At 48.4% G+C, this 24,702-nt stretch overlaps 1 protein-coding gene and 1 non-coding gene across 2 annotated transcripts in view; one reads left to right on the forward strand and one right to left on the reverse strand.

Annotated features, from left to right (window-relative positions):
* The window catches only part of SEPTIN4 (septin 4), a 35,152-nt gene extending 18,829 nt beyond the window's left edge, over positions 1 to 16,323 (reverse strand). The window contains exons 1-4 of the mRNA XM_060283105.1: positions 16,213 to 16,323; positions 3,112 to 3,441; positions 1,777 to 1,870; positions 826 to 912 (exon numbers count right to left, since the gene is read on the reverse strand). Of these exons, the coding sequence (XP_060139088.1) occupies positions 826 to 912; positions 1,777 to 1,870; positions 3,112 to 3,441; positions 16,213 to 16,215 (514 nt within the window). The 5' untranslated portion in view covers positions 16,216 to 16,323. The remainder of the gene's footprint in view (positions 1 to 825; positions 913 to 1,776; positions 1,871 to 3,111; positions 3,442 to 16,212) is intronic.
* A 5,027-nt stretch (positions 16,324 to 21,350) lies between these two features.
* TRNAK-UUU (transfer RNA lysine (anticodon UUU)) lies at positions 21,351 to 21,423 on the forward strand. Its single transcript has one exon. It is a non-coding gene; the product is annotated as a tRNA-Lys (tRNA).
* The last annotated feature ends 3,279 nt before the right edge of the window (positions 21,424 to 24,702 follow it).

The following is a 24,702-nucleotide window of genomic DNA, read 5'->3' on the forward strand; positions in this document are numbered from 1 at the left end:
ACGGAAGGAAGGAGTTCAGAACACGGTGGGGGGGGGGGGTTGAGGAGGGGGCCCAGAGGGAGTGGGAGAGGATACCTCACCCTCAAACCCTGAGAATCCCTCTCAGCCAAGAACATAACCAACAAATCAGGGCAGGATACGTCCAACCAGGTCAACTTTCTGGGTATAAGAAGCAGTGGCCGTCCCATCCTCCTCACTGCTTCATCACCAGCACCTAAGTATTGGAGGTAGACTATTCCTAAACATGGAGGGTTTAACTTTAACTGTTACAAATAGCAGCCGCTGGCTGGCGTGACCTCCATGAGAACTGCCTTGCAGGGGTCTGCTGAGCCCAGAAAGGCCTGCAGCTCAGGGTTAGAGCACCTGCTTTGCATCCAGAAGGTCCCAGGTTGCACCCCAGGTAGGGCTGGGAGTGCATCCGACAAGACACCCTGCTGCCAGTCAGTGTCTACAATACTGAGATAGGTGGCTTGATATATGTTGCTGTGTCTTAAAGGAAAAGCCATAGCTCAGTGGCAGAGCATATGCTTGGCATGCAGGAGGTCCCAGCTTCCACTCTCATTGGCATCCTCCTAGGTAAGTCTGGGAGAGATTCCCTGCCTGAAACTCTGGAGAGCTGCTGCCAGTCAGTGCGGACAATACAGACCCAATAAATTAACCCAACAGCCTGACTTGGTAGAAGGCATTTTACTATTTCATTGGGAGCCAGCCAGATTCCCCTGTGCGGCCTGAGAGCGACATCCCCACCTGCTTCCCCAGTTTACCGCTTCCGCTGTGTCAGAACAGGGGCAAAGGCTGGTCCAGAACTCCCACCGACTGACCTACCTTCAGCATTTAAGAGTTTGCGGTCTTTGTACAGGTCCGTGAGGAAAAGGCTGTTCACCAGGGTGGACTTCCCAAGCCCGGCCTCTCCTGGGAAGAGAAAGTGGAGGGGGAGCAAGCAAGATCACTCAACAGGAAGGTGGATCCTTAAGAATCAGACTTCGGGGAAGAAAAGGAAAAGTACAAACGATAGCTTTTTAAACGAAGAGGACAAGCTCTGGCCAAGTTCAAGGTGGTACTATTTATAAACACAAGGCCCTGAAAATCTTCGGACCAGTTTACATTTGAGGTCTCCTTATCCCATATGGGCCCACTTGGCTGCTTTGATCTGGCCCTGTTACGAGTGCCACATAATATCCGCTCCTCATTTGTAAGAACCTGATCATATAGCGTGGCAGAATCTACACTTTGAAACTCCCTGCCTATTGAGATCTGGCAGGCGCCTTCGCCACACCCTTTTCAATGCCTGCTAAATACATTGGATATCCACAAGTTCTAGTTTCATGGGGGGGGGACCTTCTTTTCTCATGCTATGCCTAATTCCACCCACTTCCATCGTGTCTCCTTCAACTCCCTTTTCCTCTCACCTTAAAAGCCCATTTCCTCATAAGGGAGTTACTAGTGTGGATGACTATGAGGGGAAAAGGTGAAGGCATCCGCCCTGGGGGGGGGGGCAGCTTTGCCCTCTGATGTGCCCCCACCCACTGCCGGCCGCAATTTCCATCCTGATCTGGTACTGGCCAGAACGCAATCCTGGGAAGGTCTGCGAACCACCCAAAAGTGCGTTGGAAGTGCTCCTAAACGTAGGTTGGCAGAGAGCTAGGAACTTGATAGCCTGTTTTAATCGGAATTCATTGTTGTGCATTGCACAGGCTCTACCTTGAAATATTCATGCGTAATTGAGAAGGCAGGAAGTGGGAACAGCTGCCCCCCCCCCCTCAAGTGCCCTGGTACCTGCAACCATGAGGGTGAAATCGAAGCCTTTCTTCACAGACTTCCGGTGGACTTGATTGGGGAGCGTGGCAAAACCCACATACTCTTTGTCATCCTGGAGGGAAGGAGAGAAGGAAGGAAGGAAGGAAGGAAGGAAGGAAGGAAGGAAGGAAGGAAGGAAGGAAGGAAGGAAGGAAGGAAGGAAGGAAGGAAGGAAGGAAGGAAAAATGTGTGGTTGGAAGAATCTCAGAATTCCAAACAGCTGGAGCAAGACAGTCCAAAGCGCTTATTCATATACTTGTTGTTATTTACAACCCATCCTGTCCTTGAGAGGCCTGGCCTGGTAAAAGGTTTTAAAGACCCTGCAACAAAAATCATATGCTATATATCGCCTAAGAGAGAAACACCACCTAACTGGACAGTTCTACACACATCCACTCTGAAGAAAATTCCATGGAGTTCAAGGTGTGCTGGGTATACTCCACATGCTATATTCCTACCATCTCCAGCGAGGTCCTACCAGAGATTGATTTATCAGTTTATTTAGAACACTTCTTAGCCACCCTTCAGCCAAAGCTTCCACCAAGGCAGGGTGGGCAAAAGTGTGAAGGAGATTAATTCGCAGGATGCAGGACATAGCTGCCAAGTTTTCCCTTTTCTCGCGAGGAAGCCTATTCAGCATAAGGGAAAATCCCTTAAAAAAGGGATAACTTGGCAGCTATGATGCAGGAACACCGGTTGAAAAACAAGTTAACGTAACAAATGACAGGAAGGCAAAAGAACACATATGTCACGCCCACGAAAGCTAAGCGCCCGCCATTTTAAGAAATCTAAACTGGGTTGAGGAACCTACACTCAGAAGACAGGGCAAGCTGGTTTTCTGCCACTCCAGAGGGCAGGACCCATACAACCGTACTCAAATGACAAGAAAAAAGATTCTGACTAAACCAGGCATCCCCAAACTGCGGCCCTCCAGATGTTTTGGCCTACAACTCCCATGATCCCTAGCTAACAAGACCAGTGGTCGGGGAAGATGGGAATTGTAGTCCAAAACATCTGGAGGGCTGAAGTTTGCGGATGCCTGGACTAAACATTAGGAAAGGCAAGAGCTGTTTGGCAGTGGGATGGACTACCTGGAAAGGTGGAAGACTCTCCTTTGTTGGAGGTTTTTAAAGGTTGGCCATCTACTGGGGATTCCTTGGGGACCCCTTCCAACTCCGAAGTTCTATGAACCTCAGGCAATGAGGCCAAATATGCACACCCCAACGCCAAGAAGTTTGCAGCTGGTTGTGTATGGGAAGCTTGGGAGAAGGAAAGCAAAAGTGAGATCGGTGTGTGTGTGTGTGTGTGCCATACCTCATCAGACTCATAGGGGTCCAGCCTGCCCCAGGGGCTTCTGGGACGGGACGGGCTGGGGGGCGTTGGAGCGGCCATGTGTTGGTGCTGTTTGAGATCCAGAGGCCGCGGGCGGTGGAAGCCCTTCTGCTCCTTCTCTTCCGAGGCCTCGTCGGGGAGGGTCCTGAGCGCCGCACTGGGGAACATCTCGGGCTCTGCGCCACCGCCGCGGCCCCTATCCTTCCAGGCCTCTCCCGGCTCCACGCGGTGGAAGCCCTCCTCAGCCGGGTAGTCGTTGAGGAAATGGACCAGCTCGGCCTCCTCCGAGTCTTCCTTCAAGAGGTGCTTTATCTGAGCGGGGCAAGGAAGCGGCAGAGGAAGAGAACAGGAAATTCACGTAAACACAAGGGTTTAAAACTGGGGTCTATTATGGGAGTAAAATTTGGGTATCACAACCCTTAAAACCTGCTTCCAGTTTTCTGAGGTTAAATAACCACACAGGTAGTATCACTTTCCTTTACAACTGTCAAAACTCTTTCCTTCCAAAATAGGTAATTGTTGGATGGGTTGCAATAAACTTGGTACGTGTTTATTGTGGGAATATAAGTTGGCACAAGATTTTAGGAATTTAATTTTGACAGAAATGGTTAATATTACTATAGAGACTATAGGTTTGTTGTCCACAATCAATGTTACTGGATATTTCTGATGATACCAATGTAGATATATTGTCAAAAGTATTGGTCTTATAGATGATCTTGGCAGCTCAAATAGTTATTGCAGCACAATGGAAAACAGTCCAAAATCTTACACTGGATGCTTGGTATAACTCTGGAATATAGCTAGAATGGGAAAATTATGCATAATTTGAGATTTCAACAAGGACCAGAACCTCAAGGCGCTTTTTAATATGATTTAGCATTCGTTATACAGCAAAACCATCATTTTCAAGGCAACCCTCCTCACAAGCCTGGCAAATCTATCCTTGATAATCAGAGAACGCTAATATTTTTTTCTTGGATTTGGCTATTTTAACCCATGTGCAACTGTACTCATTCTATGTGCCTATTTTATAGTTTTGTTTTCCATCTTTTGATTTTCATCTGTTGTTATTACGGTTCTCTCAGTTTTATGTACATTATTAAATGAAACAAGCAAACTTTATAAAAGGGGGGGGAAAAGTGATCTATTTATTTTCCTGATCTTGGTGCAATGGACTTTCTTCAAACTTTCTTTCCAACCAGGGCCAGCTCTAATGTTAGGGAAAGGGAAGCGGCTGCCTCAGGCGGCAAAATGTGAAGAGGTGGCAGTGAGGTCTGCAGGACAAGGCACCACCTGCCCTGCCCAATACTCCCCTGAGCTAACATTGCACCTTCTGGTGTGGAAGACAACACTGCCTGGTCACTATTGTTGAAGTCAGAGAGAACTGCCAGCCGCATCACCTCATTTCCATCTAAGACAGCAAAATGTCTTGGGCCAATGCCACTTCTAGCTACCTGCAGCCTTCAGATCACGATATGACTTTTGTTTAGGAAGCCCCACTGCCAATTCATGTCATGTCTCCCAAGTGCTAATGGTAGCAGTGTTGTAGCCACAGAAAACCTGGTAGACCTCTTTTTTTTGTTGTTGTTCCATTCAGGAGTCTTGCAAACACTGGGTCTGCCAAGATCGCATCTTGGCTCATTTCCCTGTTCCCATCTCCCAACCTGAAGATACCAAACTGTAACTCATTTATACTATCTTACTATATAAAGAAAATTGTAAGGCTCTTATCACGCTGCAGTTTCCGTAGCTGCCAATAGGGGGCTGCACCAACTCCAACATTATGACAGAGCAGCACATAAGAGGGCACAGCCATCATGGCTAGTAGACTTTGATAGCCCTCTCCTCCATGAATTTGTCTAGTCCCTGGGGCCTGCTGATCAGAAGATCGGCGGTTCGAATCCCCGCGACGGGGTGAGCTCCCATTGCTCGGTCCCTGCTCCTGCCAACCTAGCAGTTCGAAAGCACATCAAAGTGCAAGTACAGACATCCCCAGACTTCGGCCCTCCAGGTGTTTTGGACTACAATTCCCATCATCCCTGACCACTGGAGGGCCACAGTTTGGGGGTGCCTGTGCAAGTAGATAAACAGGTACCACTCCGGCGGGAAAGCAAACAGAGTTTCCGTGCGCTGCTCTGGTTCTCCAGAAGTGGCTTAGTCATGTTGGCCACATGATCCGGAAGCTGTACGCCGGCTCCCTCAGCAACTAAAGCGAGATGAGCGCCGCAACCCCAGAGTCGTCCGCAACTGGACCTAACGGCCAGGGGTCCCTTTACCTTTAAGCTGGTGGCTATCACTGACTCCTATGGAAGCAAGTTCTACAGTTCAACTATGCGCTGCATGAAAATGTACTTCTATGATTGTAGGAATCCTTTCATGTGTCCTGAATCTTCCAACATCCAGCTGCAATGGATGTCCTGAGTTCAAGTGTTATGAGAGAGGGAGTAAAACTTTTTTGTAGACACTTTCTCCATGCCATCCATAATGATAACCTATGGAGGGGCACGAGATCTCTATCCCTGATGAAGGCAAACCCACAGAGGTTACCAAAACCCAGCATTAACCCCATAACAATAATACATAGCAGTGCAGCGATGCCCGTCACCAAAATTGGGGTGGAGGCGGAGAAATGACCGGGAGCAGAAGGAACGTGTAGCTACAGTCAACTTTGCATGCATCCCTTAATTCTGGAATTCCAGAAATTCTCCAGCTTAAATTCATCCTCATAGAATTAAAGATTCGGAAGGGACCCAAAGGGTCATCTAATGCAACCCCCTGCCATGCAGGAATCACAGCTAAATTGGGGGAGAGTCAATGAGAGGAACAGGGAAGGAATGCAACACGAAAATCTGTGGGGCTTACAGTATTTGCATCTTCCAAACATAAAGAACTGTTGGGTCAATCAAGGAAGGAAAGTGTGGGTTAGGCCGCAGGAGAAGCTGAGACATCTTGAGTCAGGGGTCTATGGAGGAAAAGTCCAGGAGAAGGCTCCCTCTCCCCACATGCGGAGGTCTTACTGCTTGCTCCCTGGGGATCCTGGCAGGCTCTTCTGGCTGTCCAGGGAGGCCAGGATCAGCATCCTCCTCTCCTGGGGCACCAGCAAAGGGCATTTCTGCTGGGCAGGGTTGAGTCTCTGTGGAGTCATCGTGGGCTGGCAAGGTCCCTTCCACCTCTGCAGCCTGAGTCGAGAGTACAGGGCAGGGCATAGGAAGAGAGGCGAGAGAAGTGGTTGGGATGGCAAAAAAAGAGGATCAGAAAGCAGAAGATGGAGCAAAGATAAAGCAGCTGGAAATGTCCCGGACCCAAACCCTGGGGGGAGCGAAGGCAAGAGGATGTTTTCATTCCACGACGGTTGTTGTCAGGGATCAGGAACCAGCTGCAAACCTCCAGATGTTTTGAACTCCAGGATGTTAGCCTTTTTGTCCCCTTTCGAATCCTAGAACTTTAGAGCTGGAAGGGACCCCCAAGGGTCATTTAGCCCAACCCCCGGCAATACAGGAATCACAGCTAAAGAATCCCTGAAATGTGGCCATCCAACCTCTGCTTAAAAACCTCCACCACCTCCCAAGGGAGTCCATTCCACTGGCAGGCCGTTCTTGCCATCAGAAAGTTGTTCCTAATGTTGAATCTCCTTCTTTGTCATTTGAATTGATTGGTTCGGATCCTCCCCTCTGGACCAGCAGAAAACAAGCTTGCTCCATCTTCCATGTGACGGCCCTTCCGGTATTTGAAGATGTCTGTCCTGTAACATGCCATGCCATGCCGAGTTTTATAAACTTCCACCTCTTGCTCTGCTTCTTCACCCAAGGTCTTCAGTTAGAAAACCTCCTCCTTGCCCCCATCCCTTTAACATTTGTTGCCGCTTTACACAAAATCAGACAATGGGCCCATCTACCTCAGTACTGTCCCCACTGACTGGCAGCAGCGCTCCACAATTCTAAATGGGGGTCTTTTTCTCAGCCCTTTTCAAAGATGACTGTGAACAGACCTGGGAACATCTCCGTGTAAAAGCTATACTATTACACTATTCAGATCATTTGTTCATCTAGTTCAATGCTGCCTACACTGACTGGCAGAGGCAGCTCTCCAGAGTTTTAGGCAGGGGAAACTCTCCATGAGCCCTACCTAGAGGTACCAAGGATTGAACCTGGGACATCCTGCATGCCGCATAGATGCTGTATCCCTGAGCTACAACCCTTCCTATATACCTATAAAAAAGAGAACTGTATACTAATCCGATCATTGGTTCATCTAGCACAGTGTTGTCTACACTGACTGGCAGCAGCTCTCCAGAGTCCCAGGCAAACTGTCCTTATCAGCTGGAAATGCTGGGGGCTTTTTTCATTATTTGCGACTGCAGGATGGGCCCCCTTCTGCCCCAAAAGAGGCTGCTGTTGCCATTTGATGCAGGACTGGCAGGAGAGGCTGCGAGCCTCAGCCGTGGGGTGGGGTGGGGTGGGGCAAGGCCAGAATGAGGTCAGGATGGCTCCCTCCTCTCCCCCCCCCCCCCCGCGCAGCAGTGCACCATCTGGAGAGGGGCTCTGCTCATCCACCCTAATCAATTTCACTCATTATGCCTGCCTAATTGCCATGTCCCAGATCCCAGCCACACTCGCTGACTCTGACCTTGGAGAGGTCGCAAAGTGGTGAGCGGCTGCTTTAGGCCCATGCGGTTGAGCAACCAAACACACACCCGACAGATTCTGCTCTCCTGCTCTCTCTTTGAGCAAGCAGTCAAGCTTCTAGTCCTCAACTTTCTCCTCTCCATTCCAGATTTAGGTCTCCTCCCTTTTGCAGTTTCCAGCACCTCTGCCTACCGGGAACCAGCCCTAATTGGGCCCATAAATGCATGAAATCCTGGTCAGAAAGAGTTAGGACCCAAACAGCGCTCTCTGCCATTGCAATCTTCAGGAACTGGTATAGAGGCATGCTTCCTTTGAAAGAGGGAGAGCGTTCCAGCTAGTTGCCATTATGAACATAAAAAGACCCTTGCCGGATTAGGCCAGTGGCCCATCTAGCCCAGCATCCTGTTCTCGCAGTGGCCAACCACAGTCCCCAGTGGGAAAACCTCAAGCAGGACCTGGGTGCAAGGAGACTCTCTCCTCCTGCTCAGAAGCATCACTGCCTCCAACTGTGGAGGCAGATCTCAGCCACAATGGCTAGCAGCCATCAATAGCCCTCTCCTCCTCCGTGAATTTTTTCCAATCCTCTTTTCCAAGCCATCCTGCAGGAGGGAGTTCCACAGTTGTGCTGCATGAAGAAGGACTTCCTTTTACCTGTCCTAAATCTTCCAAGCATCTGCTTTCATAGGCTGTCCCTGAGTTCAATTGTAGAAAGGGAGAAAAGCTTTCCTCTATCCACTTTCTTAATGCCACGCATAATTTCTTAACACTCATCATGTCTCCTCTTCCTCCTTTTCTCTAAACTAAAAAGTCACAAACACAGCAACTCTCTTCTTACTGTGTACTGAATGTTGTTGTACATTGCTAAGGGACTTCTTGTGTGTGAGGCAATACATAAATCTAACTAATCTAATAAACAAAAGCCAATAATGTTTCCTGCCGCAAACAACCTTTCGTCAAGGAACCATTTCCAAGACCCACTCTTGGAGCAGAATTCCCAGAATATGGTTGGTGCAGGCAAATCTGTCAATTTCAGTTTATCATAGCTTCTTACTTGTACATTTCATTAATCCCTAACTGCACGTCAGTTTGCAAACATTTTTCTTTTTTAAGTCCCTGTGAAAATCCATGAAAATTTCTCCTTCGTATGCAATTCTTGGCTAACACGCACATTTTTGCAAAGCAATTTCTCTTAATAAAATGAATCTTTGCTTGCAATTTCTACCAACAGCTGCATTCTGATGCACACTTTGCCTTATACAGGTAGTATATTCATTTTTTCTACAAATTACTTGGCTGGAGAACTTCATTGCAAAAAACCCAAGGGGCGAATTTTGAAAGAGGGTTGCAGTTCAGTTTCACAAAGTTTCACAAAGTGTGAATTTGTTACGTCTTTTTTCTTTCTTTCTTTTTTACTCGCTTAAATATTCTTTATTGAAAATTATTTAAAAGTACACGGATGTACAAGAATATGTGTTTAAAAGAGAGAGAAAATTCCATACATTTCAACTCATACACATAAGAATAAAGAAAGATTAAACAAAACCAAAAGAAACTACCTGTAAGTCATTTTCAGATTGTTTCATCTAAATTTAAACATATGATACTTCCAACCCATTTCATTATACCTAGTTACTTCTACCCTTATTTTTTCACATGTTTTTTATTAGAATATCTACTTCTTTTTCCACTTTTATGCACTTTATTTTTACTTTACAAATATCATTTCGGTTCTGTCAATATGGGGTTGTTGATACTACAGAGATTTAAATATTCTTTATAAATAACCCACTCTCTTGAAACTTTCTGTTTCTCCAATCCTCGCACCCAACCCGTCAATTTCGCTAGTTGTAGGTATTCTATCACCAAAATCTGCCATTCTGTGATTGTTGGGAGTATTTCACTTTTCCATTTTCTTGCTACCAGAACTCTAGCTGCAGTCAAACCATACAGTCAAACCTTTCAATGCAAACTGAATCGGATTTCTCCCTCGTCCCTAGTGAGGGCCACCACATGAACCACACAAACTATGTACACCCCCTTAAGTTCCAGCATGAAAGAAAGCCAGGATATGAACATTTTAAAAATTGAATTGAATAACTGAATAAAAGTCGAGAGAGGCAGCTGCGCTCTGCAAAAATGAGATCCTGCAGAATGAGCTTTCATGGACTAGATCCAAAACAGCAGAGGCTCTCAGAACAAGAGTCAGAAATGGCCACCAGTCAGGAATTCCTGCATTGCAGAGGGTTGGACTAGATGTCTCTTGGAGGCCCCTTCTAATGCTACAATTAGATGGTACTACTCAAAATCCTTAAAGGACATAAAGGACGTATCTGCATCCAGTGTGCATGGGCTCATTCATTCACAACTACTCTTCTAAATTTAAAGGGGTTGGGTGTGGGGTTGAGAAGGGCAGAAGATCGGGGCTTTGGTGCAGAAAATCTCCCTACTATGCCCCAGGCCCCCAGAAGGTAGAGACTTTGCTTCCCTTGCCACCCCAGAGCCCCAAAAGGGAAGAAGGTGCTGCCACTGATAGTGCCAGATCCATCCCCCAAAATTGGTCATCCTCCTCAGTACCTTTTGATCATTTGTTGGCTCTGGGAGGGACGAGGCCATTTTCCACTCTGATGCGAGATCTAGGCTGCAAATGGAATATTTTGCTACAGGGCTTGTAAGATCAGGGGAGAGCGCAGTGGGATAGGCGCAGGAGGGCGGGGGGGGGGGGAGAGAGAGAGAACATGCCTTTCATTTGCATGGCCACATCCCAGCAATGGCTGCATGTCCTTCGACCCGCCTGGGGGCAGCTGTTTTGGAACAGCGTGCAATGGAAAGGGTGCCCGCCATTGGTGCTGGGTGGCAGGGGGAGGGAAGCCAGCGCTTACTGCCGGCTTCCATTCATTCATTTGATTCCAAATCCTCTGCAGTAACAAAAAAGGAGCATCTCTGAGCATATGTAGAGTGCCCTGCACTTGCCAGTGAACTGACCTCAGCTGGAAGAGTGCTACAATTTCTAAAGCGTGGAGCTATTGGGACCTGAATGTGGATCGCATCTGTCATCTCTGAATTCCCTTCTTCTAGCTGGAGAACTGAGTTAACAAGTACGTAAGAAGCACCTCCTGGATTAGGCCCCCCTGCCCATCCAGTCCAGCATCCTGTTCACAGAGTGGCCAACCACATGCCTGTGGGAAATCAGCAAGCAGGATTGGAGGACAGGAGCACTTCCGGTAGCTGGCATTCAGAAACATTGCTGCCTCACAACTGTGGAGGCAGAGAATAGCCATTATGACTAAGAGACACTGATAACCCTCTCTCCTCCTCCATGATTTTGTCTAATCCGCTTTCAAAGCCATCCAAGTTGGTGTCCATCACTGCTTCATGTGGGAGTGAGTTCCACAGTTTAACTATGTGCTGCATGAAGGAGGACTTTATTTTATCCGTCCTGAATCTTCCAGCATTCAGCTTCATGGGATGTTGACAAATACTGGTTGTTATGAGAGAGGGAGGAAAACTTTTCTCAATACGTTTTCTCCATGCCAGGCGTCATTTTATGAACTTCTATCATGTCTCAGCATTTTTCTAAATTAAAAAGTCCCAAACACTGCTACTTTTCTTTATAGGAGAGTCATTCCATCTCGATGATCATTTTGGTTGACCTTTCCCAAACCTTTTCCAACTCTACAATATTCTTTTTTGAGGTGAGGCGACCAGAACAGTATGAGGGGAAAACACTCTGCATATGCTCAAATGAGCTTGCGGGTGTGTTAAAGACCTCAAACATTAGAAACTCAGGTGTGAAGCCATCTTACAGGTTCAACAGGATGCCAGCTGGTTGCTTACAGCAGTCAGCAGAGAGGTCAGTGCAATTCTCTTTTGAACAGACAATTTAAATATTATTCATCCCTAGAAATCCTCATCTCAGCACCAGCCAGCTTAGCCTATCAGCACATGAACTCACCCAGAAGCAAACAGCTCATTGCAGAACTTGTTAAATCTGAGTTGCGAGGAAGGCTGTTGGCCGATTCATAAATATTTCTCTAGCTTGGTTAATTCATATGCCCTTTAAGCAAGTAGTTTTGAACCAGATGGATTAGATTTAAAGGCATGCCCGTACCAGCAAATCTCAATGATTTAGCTTTCTTGTTCAGATAAGAAGAGCAACAATGGATCAGAATGAGATCTGCCTAGTCTAGTCTCCTGTTTCCAACACTGCAAAGCCAACAGCTTCTGAGAAGCCAATGAGCGGGGGGGGGGGGTTAACAGCCCTCCCCTGTTTTCTGACCCCCAGGATCCATTAAAATATTTTCCCTCCTAGCATCTCTCTGAATAGTTCCTCAAAAAGGGGGGGGGCAGAAGAGGTCCATTATGCAACAAAAAAGCTGTACTCTTTTCACCAGCAGTGTTGAAGATCTGGAAAGTCTTGAGAAGCTACCCGCTGCCCCCAGATTTATTTATAAGTGAACTGTTGCTTCCGCCACACACACACAAACATGCATAGAATGCCTGGCTTGTTGCATGAGATTTTAAAATATATTGAGAATCTCTGGCATGTTGTAGAAAGCCATGGGAAAACTACATGAGTGGTGGAGGTGCTTATTTATCTATCTCATGAAATTTATATACAGCATGGTTATTAAAAGAAAATAAACCCACTCGAAGCTGTTCACAATAAAATTATCAATAAGAAGAATTAGTAAGTATTTGTTGTTGTTGTTGTTTAGTCATTTAGTCGTGTCCGACTCTTCGTGACCCCATGGACCATAGCATGCCAGGCACTCCTGTCTTCCACTGCCTCCCGCAGTTTGGTCAAACTCATGTTCGTAGCTTCGAGAACACTGTCCAACCATCTCGTCCTCTGTCGTCCCCTTCTCCTTGTGCCCTCAATCTTTCCCAACAAAAAAGATGGAGGGCACAAGGAGAAGGGGACGACAGAGGACGAGATGGTTGGACAGTGTTCTCGAAGCTATGAACATGAGTTTGACCAAACTGCGGGAGGCAGTGGAAGACAGGAGTGCCTGGCGTGCTATGGTCCATGGGGTCACGAAGAGTCGGACACGACTAAACAACAACAACAACAAATACTTACTAATTCTTCTTAAGAATTAGGTAAGTATTTAAGATTTTATAAAAAGTAAACTAACAACAGACTATAATTGATTAAAACTCGTAACAGCTTTCTAAACCTGTGGACAGGCTTGCTTAAACAAAGATGTTTTTAGCAGGTGCCTCAAAGGAGTAATAGGGAAGGCTGATATTAATAGGCAGGGAGTTCCAAAGTGTAGGTGATGCCGTGCTAAAATGTCAAGTTCTTACAAATGTGGGGCGGGTGTTGTGTGGCAGTTCCGCTGAATGAAGCGGTCAAGTGGGAATCTATGGGGCAAGGCGGTCTTGCAGGGGTGGGTGGTGTGAGAATGACCCACTGCTTAGAAATAAACAAAGACCAGAAAGACAGAGAGGAAAGATCATTTCAGTGCAGAGAATGAACCAAAGTCTTCCTAAGAAAGTTATTAGAACAGCCCAACAGGGACAGGCTGAACATCCATCCCTTCTGATATCCCTGCTTCCAACAGGTGCCTCTATGAAGAGGACGTAAAGCTAGCAGATCTCCTCTGTGGTTTAATTCCATCGCTTGGTATCCAGAGATAGGCTGACACCGAAGCTGGAGGTTCCATCACAGCCATTCTGAGACTCCCTTTCTTCCCCCTATGAATGTGCCCAATTCTTTCATGTGTGCCATCCATGCCTCTGGTGACCCATCCCATCTCACGGCCACGAATCCTGCACATTCGTTACACGCTGGGAGGAAGAGGCCCTTCCGTCTCACCCGGAGGATTTTGGACCAACTCAAGTGAGTGATGAGAGGAAAGCAACGTGGAATGCCCAAAGGGTGACTCAGGGAGGAGGCGATTGCCTCAAGTTGTCTCTCTCTCTCTCTCTCTCTCTCTCTCTCTCTCTCTCTCTCACACACACACACACACAAACACACACACACACACACCTTGTTCCAGAGGGTGGCAAAATCAGGGCAAGAATCAGGGTGTCAGCCAAGCACACAAGGCATATACACCCTGCATTGATTCTGTGGGTCCCTACATTTCTAAGGGACCCAGGTGGCGCTGTGGGTTAAACCACAGAGTCTAGGGCTTGCTGATCAGAAGGTTGGCGGTTCGAATCCCTGCAACGGGGTGAGCTCCCGTTGCTCGGTCCCAGCTCCTGCCCACCTAGCAGTTCAAAAGCACATCAAAGTGCAAGTAGATAAATAGGGACCGCTCCGGCGGGAAGGTAAACGGCGTTTCCGTGCGCTGCTCTGGTTCGCCAGAAGCAGCTTTGTCATGCTGGCCACATGACCCGGAAGCTGTCTGCGGACAAACGCTGGCTCCCTCGGCCTATAGAGCGAGATGAGCGCCGCAACCCCAGAGTCGGACACGACTGGACCTGATGGTCAGGGGCCCCTTTACCTTTACCCTTTACATTTCTACGATTCCCGTGAAATGAAATTAAAACCTCCCTCATCCCAAGAAGAATGTTCGGGTTGTTTGTACAACTAGGCCAAGGTCTGGTTAATGTTGACATTGCCTCCTTACTAATCCTCACTGGGTGACCTTGGGCTAGTCCTTCTCATCTCCCAGTGTAGCCTACCTCACAGGGTTGTTGTGAGGATGAAACAGTGGGGAGAGGAGAACCATCCACATCTCCTAGAGCTTTTTGGAGTGGGGGGAGGGGGGAATATAAATGCAAGAATAAAAAATGCATTGCATTTGGATTTTGTATTGTCACGGTTTAAAAAATAATTCTGGCTTTTATGCATTTTGTTCTGTTGCTCTCTGACTTTTTGCTGCATAAAGCGTCTGAGCGCCAGTGTGGCATAGTGGTTAGAGAGTTGTGCTAAGACCTGGGAGAGACCATGGTTCAAATCCCCCCACTTAGTCATGAAGCTCGCAGGGTGACTGCCTCACTCCCTCACAGGCTAACCGACCTCACAGGGTTGTTGTGGGGATTAAATGAAGAGGAGGAAAACCATGTATGCCACTTAAAGCTCCTTGGAGGAAAAAGTGGGAAAGAAATACAATAAACTGATAAATAAATGGCAGAAATAGTATCAACAACAGCTTGGGTGCACGGATTTCAATGAGTATCCACCTCTGGAGCATTTAAAAGGCTTTAGAGCACAGCACATACAACACCCCTGCAAGGGAGGCTCACAGACACATATACACACGCTGTATCCATTCATCCCATATTCCAAGTGGTAAAACTGAGGCTGAGAACAGATCCTTGCCTAAAATGAGCTAGACAGTTTGTGGCTGGTGCCAAGCACAGTCCTGACTCACAGGGGAATCCCCAATCTAACTAACTGAGAGGAAGCCCCCTCTCTACCCCTCTTACTCTAGATGCAGGAAGAACAACATGTCTGGAATAAGAACCAGTGTTTCCTAGTGGTTAGAGCCGGAATCCCCAAACTTCGGCCCTCCAGATGTTTTGGACTACAATTCCCATCTTCCCCGGCCACTGGTCCTGTTAGATAGGGATCATGGGAGTTGTAGGCCAAAACATCTGGAGGGCCGCAGTTTGGGGGTGCCTGGGTTAGAGCATCAAACAAGGACCTGGGAGAAGCTAGGGTTCAAATCCCACTCAGCCATGAAGCCCACTTGTCGGCCATGGTGACCAGACCCCGCCTCTCAGTCCCTAACCTACCTCACAGTGTTGTCGCGTGAATAAAAGAGAACCCCCATATGCCACCCTGAGCTCCTGGGAGGAAAGTTGGGACAGAAATGCAATAAGCAAATAAAAAGTTTGACTTTCCGTAATGTGCAAACTGGGCCAGAGCTCTACCTGACAAGAACCAATGTGCTGTAGTGGTTAAAGTGCTGGGACCTGAGCGGCCTGGGTTCAAATCCCGCTGCCACTAAGAAACTCACTGGGTGAGTGACCTTGACGATCAGTCACACTGCCTCTCAGCCTGGCCTACCGCACAGGGTTGTTGTGAGGGGAGGGAAAGAACCACGTATGTCACCTTGAGCTCATTCGAGGAAAGAAGCTAGGCTGCAAAGGCAGGAAATAAATAAATAAGCAAGCAGGCAATCTGCAGATGCTCAGAGTCTCCCTTTCTCCTGGCTGGAAAAAGCGCTAAATGGGGTATTTGTGGCCAAACCGACCACGGAGAAGGGGGGGGCCTACCTGTGCCTCCAAAATGCAGTTCTGGAGAGCCGCTCGGGGCAGAGGCCTGTCTACTTCTCTTTCCCCTCCCGCCGCCCCACTTCCAAACCTCCCCTCGGCGATGCGGCGGCGGCGCCCTGCATCCCTTCCCTGGAGCAGGGAGGGCGATGCCTCTCGGAACAGCCGAGAACACGCCGGCCACTTACGCAACGATCCGGATCCCGGCGAAGAACGCCAGCCCGGCTCCGGAGTCACTCCGGATTGCCCCCGCCCGCTGCTCCAGGCGCGCACCCGCGAGGCTTACCATGGCAAGAGGAAGCGGCCAGGATGGATGGATGGATGGGGCCGGCAGGTGAGGTCTGCGGGGCTGGCTCCGTTCCTCTCCCAGCCGGGCGCCGGATTAGGGCAGCCGACCGAGGCAGGCAAGCAGGCGGCCATGTGACCGGCGGCAGGACGGGCGGGGGAGCCTGCCTGCCTGCCTGCCTCCCTCCCCCCCTCCGGGCCTCTGCGGCGGAGTTCCCAGGACGCCAGAGTGTCTCTGAGCATGGGCAGTGGGCAGCGCTCCCTTTCTCTCGGAGCCAGCGTGGGACCCTCAGCGGCTCCAGAACGGGGCGGAGTCTCTGGGCACGTGCAGAGGGCAGAGCTGGCATTTGAACCCGGGGGCGTGGACTGATGCTGTTAAAAGGAGCAACGGGACGCCCCTGCTTCGGAAAGGAAGAAGCAGGATTGGAAGAAAGGGGGAGCGGGGAAAAGGTGCTTTCGGGGGAAAGGGCATATGCAGAGTGCAGAACTGCTGTAGCGTGGAGCGGAGTCCAGGGCCAACTGCACCTTCAGAAATATTGAAAAAGCAGATGCTCTGCCACCACTGAGCTAATATTCCAGGCCTTATAGTTACAAGGGCTGTTTTAAAATAGGGAAACTGTACTAACTCAGACCTTTGATCCATCTAGTTCAGTATCATCTACACTGACTGGCAGCAGCGGTTCTCCAGGATTTGAGGTAGGGGATATTCTGACTCCTACCAGGAGATTCCAGTGTTTGAATGAACCTGGAACCTTCTTCATGCAAAGCTACTGTTTAGCTACCTAGCAGCTCTAACCTACAGGACATTAGATCTGGGCTTCCAAGTTCTCTTGGTTTACCTTGTTGCTTACTGCTTTAATTTACGGTACCTCGTTTTACATTTTGCAAGCCTCTCAGGGTTAGTATAGCAGCACAGAAAAGCAGAGTACAGGTGTGGAAAGTAGAATCATAGAATCATAGAGTTGGAAGAGACCACAAGGGCCATTCAGTCCAACCCCCTGCCAAGCAGGAAACACCATCAGAGCATTGACATATGGCTGTCAAGCCTCTGCTTAAAGACCTCCAAAGAAGGAGACTCTATCACACTTCTTGGCAGCAAATTCCACTGTCGAAGAGCTCTTACTGTCAGGAAGTTCTTCCTAATGTTTAGGTGGAAGCTTCTTTCTTGTAGTTTGAATCCATCTCCATCTGCAAACGGAGGCCGCAACTAAAAGCTTTGCAGGTCATCGATCTGAGCTACCTGACGGCTCAGGTTTAGCAAGGTTCACTGCGCGGTGTGAAGGAGGCAGGAAAGAGCAGGCCAAAATGAGGAGATCAGAAAAGTGGGCGGCAGGGATTAAGAGAGCAAGAGCTTTGAAGCAGGGTGTTTCCCTTTTCGCTCACGGAGAGCTGGCAGGACAGAGGACTCTGCCACAAGGAAGCAAAGAACCATGGAAGTCTAAATCTGTAGTCTGTCCACTGAGCGCCTGCCTCCCTCCAAGATCTGGGATTACTGAGGATTACCCTCTTAGGCCTTCCAGATCAGATGCATTTCTCTGCCACAGCAGCAACATTGCTGGTGCGCCTTCCCCCTGGATTTGCAAGGCAAAACCCAGACTGGAGAAGAGGGGAGAAAGGCAAGGAAGAGAAGAGATAGTAGAAGTTTGAAGAATTATGCTTGGCATGGAGAAAGCAGATAGAGAACAGTTTTCCTTCCTCCCTCGTAACACCAGATACCGTGGACATCCAATGAAGCTGAATGTTTGAAGACTCAGGACAGATAAAAGGAAGGACTTCTCCACAGAGTTAATCTATGGAACTCACTGCCACAGGAAGCAGTTATGGCCACCAACCTGGATGGCTTCAAAGGGAGATTGGACACATCCACAAAGGAGAAGAGGGCTCTCAATGGCTACTAGCCAGGATGGCTGTGCTCTGCCTTCAATGGTGGAAGGCAGCAATGGTTCTCAATACCGGTTGCCAAAAACCACAGGAGGGGAGAGAAACCTTGTAGTGGAGTAGAAGAGTGGGGGGGTGGGATTCACATCTGTCAATCAATGTGCCTCTTTGGTTTCAGATACCAGGAAGTTTAGTTTGGTCAGAATCGAGTATACACTTCCAGAGTTAATGCTAAACAAACACATTACTTCTGGTAAATGAGCCAGTGGTAGAGGGCCATGGAAATTTGTGTCCCGGGCTTTTTAGACTCATCTACCCAGGTACTGGGACGCAGGTCACGTGGCGCTTTGGGTTAAACCACAGAGCCTAGGGCTTGCTGATCAGAAGGTTGGGCAGTTCAAATCCCTGTGACGGGGTGAGCTCCCGTTGCTCGGTCCCAGCTCCTGCCAACCTAGCAGTTCGAAAGCACATCAAAGTGCAAGTAGATAAATAGGAACCGCTACAGCGGGAAGGTAAACGGCGTTTCCGTGTGCTGCTCTGGTTCGCCAGAAGCGGCTTTGTCATGCTGGCCACATGACCTGGAAGCTATACGCTCCCTCGGCCAATAACGCAAGATGAGCGCCGCAACCCCAGAGTCGGTCACGACTGGACCTAATGGTCAGGGTTCCCTTTACCTTTACCCAGGTACTATCTGCAGCCCAAGGGGTACCTCACAACTTGTGCTTGGATCTTGCTTGCATGTTTCCCACAGGCATCTTGTTGGCTACTGTGAGAACAGGATGCTGGACTAGGTGGGCCATTGGCCTGATCCAGCAGGGCTCTTCTTAAGTTCTCATGCCAGGGCAACATCTCATGACTCTGGTGCTGCACTGCAATGGGGAACCCAGGATGCTGCTTGATGCTGAGCCAGGCCACTAGTCCATCTAGTTCAAGAGTGTCGACACTGACTGGCAGCAGCTTTCAGACAGGGAGCCTTTCCCCTTCCCCCAGTCCTGTTTGGAGATGCCCTTGGGGATTGAACCTGGGACGGTCTGCGTGCCAAGCAGGTGCCCAGCTGCTGAACTACGGCCCTTCCCCAATTTCTGCCGTTCCGCACCTTTGCAAAATGTGCCCTTTTGCCAGAGGAAGTGCACACACCCTCCCTGGCACCTGGGGTGAAAAAGGAAGGGAAAAGCGACAGGCACATGTGTGCAGCGCATTGTTATGCCCTGCTGTGCTCCTCTTGACCTCAGCAGGGCTTGCAGAGAGGAGGCCTTCCTAGGGGATGCTGCCTGCCAGATCCCAGGAGCCTGCCTCCCACTGTGCTCTGGCCCTTGAAATCTATGGCTCTGGGCGGCTGCTTATCTACTTGCCTCACAGCAGGGCTGGCCCTTGGAGAAAGGGAGAAGCCTAGCACCATCCCAGGCGACAACCCCGGCAGCATGTAAGGCTAGTTGGAAATCGGCTGCAGGTAGCAAAACACGGCAGGCAGCAAAGCAAACGGCACACGGCGATGTGCTGAAAATGCAGGCACAATCTCTCCAAGGCCGCCAATGGATACGGCGTGCCGTAAAGAGCTGCACAGCCAACCGAGAACTGCGCAATGAGCCTGGCATGTGGGAAGAGCTTGCAACAGATGCTTTGGCACACAGTGCCAAGAGGGGAGCTGGCAGTAGCCGCAGTTGGAGGCTGTCAATGGCAACATTTGGAGCCCGAGCAAATCAAAGTAGCACCTGCTGGGGAAGCAAGAGAAGAAATGGCAATCAACCCTGAGCAGACGACCTCCGAAGGTGGTGAATTGCGGGAGGTTTTGAAGCAGAGACTATTGGGGATTCTTGAGTTGTTATTCCTACCCCAAATACCAGGGCCTGTAGGGCCAGGGCCCAGACTTTCCCCAAGCCACCACACATTTCCCACTGCACATCACCAGTGCAGTGGACCAGGGAGAAGGCAGGAGAAGGCTGTGGAACGGAGGAGGCATGCCCTTCTTCAGGTACCAGGGTTGGTTTCTGTGCTGCCTTCAGCTGGCTCACCGGCAGCCACCAAACCAGAAGAAAGCAGGCCTCACCTTCAGGACACATGCTTTGCTTACACCTCCTGTAGGCTGGATTACTGCAGTGCCTTCTGAATGGGGCTGCCCTTGGAGATGGTATGGAAGCTTCAGTTGGGGCAGACTTGTAGGAGCCAGGTGCTCTGATCCTATCCTGCACCCATGATGCAGGCTGCCTGTTTGCTTCTGAGCCAAATTTAAGGTGCCGCTATTGGTCTTTAAGGCCCTCAGCATTTGATTTAGTGCAACAGTTTATATACATGACATAGCATCATTAGGTTACAAAGTAGAATAAAACTCAACAATCAGAAAACATACTTTTTAACACTTGTTAAAATAAACAGGTCAGCAGACGTTCAACAGTTTCATTTTGTGTGTCTGGGACCATTAGGAACTGAATCAGGGCATTCCGTTCAGCCACCTAATTTTCACCAAATAAACACACACATTTTTATGAAGCAATTTCTCTATCACATAATGTTTGTTCTGTGTGTTATTTTCATGATTATATGCTCTTTTATGCATACTTGCCCCCAGCATTTGCATTTTTGCACACATTACTTTGCTGCCAAACTGCTTTGCAAAATTTGGAGGATTCCAAGGGACAGTTGCATTTCAGTTCACCAAGGGCAAATGAGGGTGGTTTGCCTTTAAATGCAAACGGAATCAAATTCCTCCCCCTTTCCCCACCCCCTCCCTGTCACACACACACACACCCCACTCATGGGATGGACCACCCTTAAGCCCAGCTTCCTGGGAAGGGAGGGAGGCTGCAGCAGCTCGTGGCTCATGGGGGAAGAGCTATAATTATCTGCAGAGACCAGATTTTATTTTGGGAAGGATCTGGCCCACTGCCCAGGCCACTCTTCCCAACAGCCAAACCCAGCAGGGCCAGACCTGTTGCAGAGACAAGCACCCAGACCGCAGAGCAACATTCATCTTACCCTTTCTTGCAGTTGTCCCCAGACACCTTTTTCACGTAGCACATGCTTCACACAGTGAGGGCCACCAACCTAGATGGCTTTGAAAGAGGATTCGGCAAAATTCATGGAGGAGAGGGCTATTGAAGGCTACTAGCCACAATGCCTATGCTGTGCCTCCACAGTCAGAGAGGCAGGGGTGCTTCTGAATACCAGGTGCTAAAAACTGCAGAAGAGAAGAGGGCTTCTGTTCAAATTCTATTTGCCCGTTTCCCAAAAGGGGCATTTGTATGGCTACTGTGAGAACAGGATGCTGGGATAGCTCAGTTGGTAGAGCATGAGGCTTTTAATCTCAGGGTTGTGGGTTCGAGCCCCACATTGGGCAAACGACTCCTGCATTATAGGGGGTTGGAGTAGATGACCCTTGTGATCCCTTCCAACTCTATGATTCTATGTTCTTATGTTCTCCACCCCTTTTAAGCCAACAGTCATCTACAGACTCATTGTTAAAACCGTGTTTATGGAAGACAATCTTAGTCGGCTACGAGTGATCACCAAAGAAGAAGAAGAAGAAGCTTAATTTAAAAATAAAATAAAACAAAACAAACCAGCCTTGCTCTTGTTTCTTTAACAGCCACCCGATAAGTCCATTAGTATACCTGTCAGAGTGGCACATCCACCTTGAAGCCCTTGAGCAATTCTGTGGCCTTGCATAGGCACAATTAGCCAGAAGGGGAATTAAAACAGAGGTGACGCCCAAGGATTTTTAATATATTCAATTTTGTTTTCAAACTTCAGGGCGGGGGGAGTCTACCGGTAGGGAGCCAGAAGCACAACTCTCACCTGCAAGGGCATGGGACCAGCATACTTAAGGGTAGGGAGACGCATACATACATTTGCAAAAAGAAAACCAGCTGACTAAAGACTGAGCATGCTCAGTCACTACAGAATGTTGGCTGACTGCTGAGAGGTAAAAAAAACAAACACACAACCAGGTGGGAGAAGGAATGGAATGGAAAACGGGGCAGGAGGAAGAAATATTAAAAGGGTAGAAGGAACTCTCTTGCTGTCTAGTGTTGATTGCACTTTAAAACGATCAAAAACTTGTTTTAAAAAAAGAAAAAAATCACATGAAATTAGTAGGGTTGCCAGACTCAATCGAGGACAGGACTTCTGTGCCTTTAATTGCCCTGCTCTCTTTTGAGTCTGGAAACCTTAAACAGAAACCAGCAGACCCTTTGCTTGGAAATTAAACAAAGGGTCTGCTGGTTTCTCTTTAAGGTTTCCAGACTCAAAAGAGAGCAGGGCAATTAAAGGCACAGACAGGGCCGGCCCTAAGGCAAGGCTGGGTGGTGCAAGGCGCCAGGGCACCGGGCCGCCAGGGGGGCGCTGCGCTGCTCTGCCCGCGCGGCAGCCGCGCCCGAAAACGGGAGAGGGGGCGCCGGAGGGATAGTTCGCACCAGGGCGCCAGCTATGCTTAAGACGGCCCTGGGCACAGAAGTCCTGTCCTCTATTGAGTCTGGCAACCCTACAAGAGATGCTAACTTTCATTGTTTCTCCCTGCTCAGCTACAGGCTGGGAAAGGGGTGAGGCACATCTGCTCTGCATGTAGAAGGATCCAGATTTAATTTCTGGGTAGGGCTGAGAGACCCCCGTGCCTGAAATCCAGCAGTGCCACTGCCAGTCAGTGGTGAGCTAGATGGACCAATGGTCTGACTTGGCATAAGGCCGTTTCCTACATTCCTGTGTCTCAGGACACCTGCTTTGCATGCAGAAGGCCCCAGGTTCAACCCCCAGCATCTCTAAACAGGAGTGGGAAAGATGCCAAAATGAAACCCTGGAGAGCTGCTGCCAGTCTGTGAAGACAATACTAAGCTTGATGGGATAATGGCTCTAATACCCACACACCAAGGTTTTGTTAAGGGGCCCCATTTGAAGGGCTATATGTGATCAATGAAATACCTCCCCACTGGAGCCGAGATCCTCACACCCACAAGTAAGGGATTCTATAGCTGTGATTCCTGCATTGCAGGGGGTTTAACTAGATGAACACTTAGGGTCCCTTCGAACTCTATAATTCTAGGTTTTTTTAGTTCCAGTCACCAATGGTTTCCAGCAATGTCAATTAAGTTTCTGCCTGGTAGGTTCATCTCATTTTATTTATTGGCATTTATGGAAGTGGGACTGGCGACACCTGTTAATTGCCCCCTTGTGATTGCTCCGCTGTCAGAATCTGTTCCCACCGGGTGTGGCAGGGGAAGCTTCAATTACAAGTTCCTTAATATTCTTTTCCTTTTTAAAAAGTGCACTATTTTACTGTTTTTCAAAAAATAAAAGAGTGACAGGAAGTCAGACATTAAAACTTGTCTACCCTCAGAGCAGAAGACAATTAAAAGAGAGTCTTCCTTCTGGCTAATCCTACAGCCATCAACCTTGGTGGCCTCTACAATGTACAATATAGGAAACAAATAGATTGGAGAGGATTCAGGCGGAAGAATGTCTGGCCAGTTGTTAAATCAACACTGCCACCTCCCGGATGAACTCAGATTGCTTGCATCCCATTTCTCTTGACATAAGATAGGCAATGTGCAGATAAGGGCAACCAAAGACAGAAAAGGGCCTGAGAACCCAGCCTTAGGAGGAACGGTGAAGGGGGTGGGTTGGGGATGTTGAGCCTGGAGAAGCCTGAGGTGCTAGTTTGCCTTCAATAGAGTCACTTCATGCTATCCGAACTAGGAAGAGAGCAAAGCGAATTGTAGCAGATCCGTTGCATCCCGGTCATCATCTGTTTGATTTACTTCCATCTGGACGTCGCTACAGGACTCTATACACAAAAATGGCTAGGCACAGGAACAGTTTTTTCCCCTTGTGCCATCAAATTGTTAAATTCGTAGTTGTGTAGCGTAAGAGGAGGCCAGTTATGGGTGGGGTTCCTTTGTTGTGTTATTGTATTGTGGAACAGTGTTTGTCTAAAGCATGTTTACATTGCAATGTAGCCGAAGCAAAATTCCAAGTATGTTGGTACTTGACCAATAAATAAATAATAATAATAATAATAATAATAATAATAATAATAATAAGATAACGGCCATGGTCAAATATCTAAAGGGCTGGCACATGGAAGACGGAGCAAGCTTGTTTTCTCCTGCTCTGAAGGGTAGGACTTGAGTTGTTCAAGAGTGGAATGGACTCACTTGGAAATTGGCAGAGGTTTATAAGCAGAGGCTGCATGGCCACCAGTCAGGGATTCTTTAGCTGTTATTTCTGCGTTGCAGGAGGCTGGACAAGAGGACCCCTTGAAGTCCCTTCCAGCTCTATATTTCTGCGATTCTATGCATCTAACTGGCCACATGGGTCCCAATCAGACCCGTTTCCACAACTGCTCTGCATGTACCAGCTGGCCACACCTGAAGGCTGTCAGGTTGGAAAATGAAGGGAATAAATTCGGAAGAAGACTATCTCCCTCCCTCATCATGGACATCCCATGAAGCTGAATGTTGGAAGATTCAAGACACATAAAAGAAAGGATTTATTCGTGCAATGCTGAGTTAAACTGTGGAGCTCGCTCCCGCAGGAGGCAAAGGTGGCCACTAACATGGATGGTTTTAAAAGAAAATTGGATAAAGTCATAATATGGCTATGAATGACATACTAGCCAAAATGG

The sequence above is a fragment of the Zootoca vivipara genome, chromosome 15, assembly GCF_963506605.1.
Source record: "Zootoca vivipara chromosome 15, rZooViv1.1, whole genome shotgun sequence".
NCBI classification, from domain to species: Eukaryota; Metazoa; Chordata; class Lepidosauria; order Squamata; family Lacertidae; genus Zootoca; species Zootoca vivipara.